The sequence below is a fragment of the Cyprinus carpio genome, chromosome B6, assembly GCF_018340385.1.
Source record: "Cyprinus carpio isolate SPL01 chromosome B6, ASM1834038v1, whole genome shotgun sequence".
NCBI lineage: Eukaryota > Metazoa > Chordata > Actinopteri > Cypriniformes > Cyprinidae > Cyprinus > Cyprinus carpio.
The window spans coordinates 9405452-9411947 of NC_056602.1; the positions used below are offsets into that span (position 1 = coordinate 9405452).

Below are 6496 nucleotides of genomic sequence, written 5' to 3' on the forward strand. Positions count from 1 at the left end.
GAATTCCCTCTTTTCCTTTCCTCCTTGGTCAAAATCTCTTTCTCGACTTTTCTCTCTTTCTGGTTATTGTGGTCAGTTTAAATGTTCTATTCTTCTTGCAAATCAATAAAAAAAACAAAAAACTATTACATATAAATATATAATAGAATTATTAAAAAAACATATATTTTGTATCTTGTGATGACTAATTAAACTTGTTAAGTGATACAGCAGCATCACTGTGTACATGTGTTTTTTATTTATGTTTTATTTTAATTTTAAGTAGATCTGATATACTGAACCATTATTTTTTGAATATTAACTATACTATTAATTCCTATGTGGATTCTTATTGAAAAGAGAGAAAGAAATTGTTCTGTTGCTGGTGCATATTTGTACAATAACGTTCAAATATGTTTTGAATATCAAAAAGAGAGACAAAACGGGTACTCTCATTGCTTTATTATATCCCAATAACCTCTCAATGCTATGATTTTTACCATGACAGCACTTCCTCACTGTCCTTGTGACTGAATAAAGCCAGAACACAACTCTTTAGATACACCATGTTTTATTGGCAAAATATATGTTAAGTGTGGTTACATTTTAACTTAATACAATGACGTTATAAAGAGTGAATATGAAAAAGATTGTTAAAAAAAAAACAGCTGTCTACTTTGGCACAAATATTGAAAGCTGTTTTGAGTAAATATATGTTTTACTCCTATGTTCACATATTACACATCATACTGGCAAATCAGCAAATAATTTCAAAATGCCCATAACATATGTAGTACTTTATATATATTTCACTGGACTTTTAGTGATTCAGTGCTCTTCCTGGAGTGCATACTGTACTTGTCTGTAACTTCCTTTAGAGAGACATAGTACACAAGATGAACTGCAAGAGGAAATTGAAGATATTGTTACAACATGTTAAAACAGCTTCCCATAAGCTTTCAATGAAGTAACCCATTTTACTTCCACAATTATTCAGTGTTAACCAGCTGTTCCAGTTAAAACCATCTCTGATGTTAACAATTAAGTGCCAGTGAGGCAGAAAAACAGGCACTTAATGTGACAAATTAGTTCAATGATCACTTACATCATCATACTGGAAGTTCACCATTCCTTGCTGCATTGTATCTCTCCTCCTGAAGTTGTCTATTGAAAAAAAATTAAATTTAATCATTAACACATTTTAAAAAGACTATTAGTATTTAAACAGAATACTCAGTACATAACGAATAAGTACAACTATTAAAATCAAGTTTTGGATTGGCATTGCTCCATTTTTACAAAAATCCTCACCTGTAAGTGCCCTTAGCTTCACACAACAGGCCACATAGTCATCAAAGTAGATCTTTCCTGACCTGCTGTAGCGTTTGATGATTGCGTTCAGAGCTTGAGGGCTGATTCGGAAGCCTGTGCAATCATGACACAAAATATTCGATTACATCACAGTCTTATTCACATAGCCCTTTTGGTGCAACTGTGTTGGCTAAGAGATCCCTTATAGAAAAAGTATGATTTTATCTTAAAGCTCCAAATGAGTGACCTATTATTTATTCTTTGAGATATATTTTGCCCTGAGAAATAGGTACTTTTTAATCTCAGTTGACAGAAATTAAGTGACCACTCACCCATGTTAGCAATGCACTGAGACATCTCATGAGGTTCCACCGTTCCACTGCAGTCCCTGTCCACCATTACGAAGTTCTGCTTCCAGCCATTTAGCACCGCAAAGAGTTCTTTAAACTCATTGAAACCCATCTTTCCAGTGTGATCTCTCTGCACACACATGGTTAAAGAAACTAAACCACAACAAGGAATCTGCTGGGTTACTGGGACTAGCATGAAGCAAACTTTTGACTCAAGTTGGAGAGATAAGAACAGTGCCAGATCTGTTTCATGTTTCTGTGAAGGATACATCCAGCATGGCAATCATAATCCTGCAGGTTTCCAAACTGAAGGCTGGGGGAAAAAGCAGTTTAGACACCTAACTCTCAACAGAGTATTAGTAGCCTATTACACTTAAGTGACTTTGTAAGAACAGGTCAATTTATTCTACTAACACTAAGTGCAATAAATCGACCTGTTCTTGCAAAGTTAAAGTCAGTCAAATGTCTATTGACCATCAAAATAAAGTGTTTAGCAGGTTAAGCAGACAGTCTACTAACACTATAATGACTGGTAGTTGATATGGAGTTGCAAAGTTCCTTGTAGTTAAAAGAATGTCTAAAGTGGGCTATCAAAATAAAGTGTTACACAATGATCCACTCACTCTATTTATTTGGAACTGCAATTTCTATTTATATACTTACGAGTGTAAGTGCCACTGAATCCAGTCTGGGTGAGGCACCTTTGAAGTTCTTCAGCATCAACTTCACCGTCCTGATATAACAATCATGTTACTACATGAACAACATGAGGGGACAAAAAAGACATTAGGCTATATACATATTCACACAGGCTGCTCTTACCTGACCAGCTATTGCTGTGAAATAGCCCCACATTGGGTCCTGAGCAGGAAATGCCCCAGGGTAACCCCCATATGGCTGTGCTGGGTAACCACCTGCAGCAGGAACCCCTGGCATTGCCATGCCCTGAGCAGGAACTCCTGGCATTGGTGGACCACCAAACTGCAAGAAAAAGAGCTGTACTTTTAAGTATCAATGCACCAAAATGAATGTTTTACCAAAACACTGAAACTATAATAAGGTGAATATATATGTATTTAAACATTTAGACTGCACATAAGGCAGTCTATATTGAATTTAATTAATGATACAATTATGATTCTACTCTAATTAGTTATAAATATGAACATTTAAAATTGAGACTGCAATAGAAACTTGCTATGTCCTTGCTATATTCATTTAAACATACATTAAAGGGATAATTCACACAAAAATGAAAATGACCCCATGATTTACTCACCCTCAAGCCATCCTAGTTGTATATGGTTTTCTTCTTTTAGAAGAATAAAAATGGTAGGGGGGTTGATAGAGGCCTTCTGAAGTGAATCCATGCATTTGTGTAAGAAAAATATCCTTATTTAAAACTTTATAAACTATCTGGCTTTCACTAACTGTTGTACACATATGCACAAGAGTGGCACTCCAGTGTATGACAGGTCTAGCGTAATTCCATGTTCCAGATATTACATTTAGCAGACGCTTTTATCCAAAGCGACTTACAAATAAGGACAAATAGAAGCAATCAAAACTAACAAAAGAGCAACAATATGTAAGTGCAAATGACAAGTCTTGGTTAGCATAACGCAGTACATGTAACAAGGTTTTTTTTATTATATATATATTTTTATATGTGTATATGTATATATATATATGTATACACACACACACACACACAGAGAGAGAGAGACACACAAACTCAAAGAAAAACAAACAGATAGAATAGAAAAAAACAAAGCTAGTGTTTTTTTAAATAAAAAAAAGATGTAGAATTAAAATAGAACAGAAAACGCTAGAGTTAGAGGGCCAAATAAAGATGGAACAGATGTGTTTTTTAGTCGTTTCTTGAAGATGGCTAAGGACTTATCTGCTCAGAGTGAGTTGGGCAGGTCATTTCACCAGGAGGGAACAGGTAATGAAAAAGTCAGTGAAAGTGATTTTTGCCTCTTTGAGATGGCACTATGATGCGTTGTTCATGTGCAGAACGCAAGCTTCTAGAGGGCACATAACTCTGAAGTAATGAATTTAGGTAAAAGGGTGCAGAACCAGTGGTGGTTTTGTAGGCAAACATTAATTCCTTGAATTTTATGCGAGCAGCTACTGGTAGCCAGTGCAAATTGATGAACAGAGGTGTGACGTGTGTTCTTTTCAGCTCATTAAAGTTTAATCTTGCAGCGGCATTTTGGATTAATTGTAAAGGTTTGATAGGAATGGCTGGAAGACCTGCCAAGAGAGACAAGACAAGGTTGGAAGTATAAATATCCCACTTCCAACCTCAGTGAGTTCCAGTCATTATTATGTCACTTTTATAAAATGTCGCTATGACACAATGAGAGCATTTCCTGTTTTTGTGTCAATTATGGCAAAAACAGAATTTTTTTGTTTTTGTTTTTGTTTTTTTACATCAAATGCTGCTGTTTGTTTTGAAAACAGATGATGAAAAGCAAAACTTAAGGTATTATTTTATTAAGTTGATGTATAATGTTTTTAAGTTTGACACAAGGTAGCTCCACATTCTGTAGTCGGGGTTGATCGATCCGCCCTGAGTTCACAGGTCGTATGTCTGACTTCAAGTGGCCTTCTATGTTATTTGCAAGTAGGAGGTGGGAAAACTCAGAATTTAGAGTTGTCTGGAACACAGCATAAGCTCTGGTGAGACTATGTTAGCCTCATGAGAACGAAGTTTAGCTTAAAGCAAAGGAAAATCAGTCTCCTCTCGGCTTATATCAAAATCATTTTTTAATAAAAATTGATTGTATTCATCTGAAAGAAGAAAGTCATATACACCTAGGATGGCTTGAGTAAATCATATGGTAATTGGGTGAACTATCCCTTCAAATAATGAAGAAAATATGCAATATAGTGCATCTAATTAGCAAAATGCTCCTAACTAAAGATTGTTTTTCCTATTTACTTGTTAACTGACACTGAATGTGGACACTTAATGGCTTTCCTGAGGTAAATGTAACATTACATTGTTTACAAGCTATCTTATGAAGCTTATTAAATGAAGACTGATCAAAACCAAGAATTAAAAAAAAACAAAAATGAAAAGCAAAAATTTCCGCTGAATATTTCTGATTGATGAAATTGATGAAGGACTGTGAGTCAAATTCAAGTGGTCCGCCCATATCAATAGTCCTATTTACAACTAGAATAAAAAGTGCAATACAAATCAACCTTTAGTTTCTGTTCAAAGAACATTGAATGCTGAGTAATGTATTCCAATTGCTACACACTTCATAAACGTAAATATAATTCCAATTGGAATCGCTCCACAACTCACAATAACCTAATTATACTGATAACAAATATATAGTCTGACACATCCCACAGGGTTTTATCAAGAATAAAGACAGGGCAATCACTATTTGGCCTAAATAAACTCCAGCCTACACGTTCATATAGTTGAGAGGTTGATGCATATATAAGTATGGTTTGTTTGTGTAGTAAAGACCATGTCAGGGGGGAATTTCTCATTAGTGAACAGAGATTACATTAAAATATACTGTGATATTAATAAGTAACATGCTAGCATGGGGACCAAGCATTTGTTTAAAATGCTAATAAGCTTATTAAATAGTATTGAACTGAATTACTTGGTATATTGTTTATTATTCTGCTACCTGTATTTGACTAAAATCTACAGCAGCCTGTCACTGGGGCAGTATCTTCAATATCTTTGTACGTTATTTACCCCTAAAAGTATTAAGGGTGCATATGTACCTTATAGTGATATATACGGTATAAAGTTGTCCTTTTAAGGGTAATGCCACAGTGACAAACTTCTTAATATAAATGATAATTATATAATTAAAAAATCTATATTTGTAAAAGGGTTTTTTTTTTTTTTTGCTCATGTTGCACTGTTTTTTGACAGCGTAGATAACTAGCATAATTTTTCATTTATTTCACTTGATTCTTGACTCAAGCAAGAGGTCATCTCTCTTAAGCTAATTATCAATTTCTTTTACATTTTACAAACTGCAATTGAACATAAAAATATAAGTGAAACTTACATTGTTATATCCTGGATACGCCATACTTTATGAAGATCGCGCTTGCGAATAGAAGCGACCTAAAAAAAATGAATCTTATGGGAAAGTTTACGTGCAGTCTCTTCCGTACTTCGACTCTAACCGGAAGTGACTGGTGACGTCATCAGGGTAGGTAGGGTGACTGACAGCGCTAAGGATGACAGGCAGACTTTTATCGCTGAATTCAAGTTTAATATGACGTCATGAAAATGTCTATATTTACTATGCAGAGCGTGTTTTGGATTGGCTAACGTTAGCTATAAAACAAAACCAAGCGTACAGATACACGGAAATCTTCTGGCTATTTGACTGATAACCTTTGTGGCCAATGACAATAATGTGGCTCATCATGAAAATATTAGTTGATCGCCCAAAATGATCACAGACGTAGTTACTGGTAATTAACCTAATAGAGTTACTCCTCTCGTTGACGTAAAATTCTGTGTTCGGTGACGTGCGCGCTTATATAACATCAACCTGTCATTTACGTTAAAGACCACCAGTCGGCGCTATCACACTAAAAGTAACCAGCAGCTCATTTACTCAACCCAGCCGCCAGACTTTTTGGAGGTAAGTTTTGGGCAGTGCCGCTTCCTTCCATTCAGGATGTTTTGGGGCGTAAGTTTTTGACGCCGTAACTCAACTCTTTAAAAAATAAAGGATGTTTATTGGCATCTGCAGTTCCATGTATAATGTTTAACATTCATGGAAACTTTACAGTGCACAAAAGGTTCTTTATATTGGGAAAAAAAGAGACATTCTTTAGATTATTCAAATCTAAAA

The 6496-nt window shown here is 35.0% G+C and overlaps 1 protein-coding gene across 1 annotated transcript; it reads right to left on the reverse strand.

Moving 5' to 3' along the window:
• Positions 1-533: 533 nt before the first annotated feature.
• LOC109056072 (sorcin-like) lies at positions 534-5853 on the reverse strand. The gene is made up of 8 exons (XM_042725611.1): positions 5696-5853; positions 2463-2621; positions 2304-2373; positions 1910-1953; positions 1623-1770; positions 1291-1404; positions 1085-1143; positions 534-880 (listed from the first exon to the last, which is right to left on the reverse strand). The coding sequence occupies exons 1-8, from the start codon at positions 5717-5719 to the stop codon at positions 854-856; spliced, it is 645 nt and encodes a 214-aa protein (XP_042581545.1). The 5' UTR covers positions 5720-5853; the 3' UTR covers positions 534-853.
• Between the last annotated feature and the right edge of the window lie 643 nt (positions 5854-6496).

Bases quoted from the DNA above. Each gene is read 5' to 3' on its own strand.
- LOC109056072 (XM_042725611.1), bottom strand. From the start codon at position 5,719: ATGGCGTATCCAGGATATAACAAT. The intron at 1,954-2,303 runs GTAAGTATATAA...TTTTTCCCCCAG, and splicing joins ATTCAGTGGCACTTACACTC to CCTTCAGTTTGGAAACCTGC. The intron at 881-1,084 runs GTAAGTGATCAT...TTCCTCTTGCAG, and splicing joins TGAACTTCCAGTATGATGAT to TTCATCTTGTGTACTATGTC.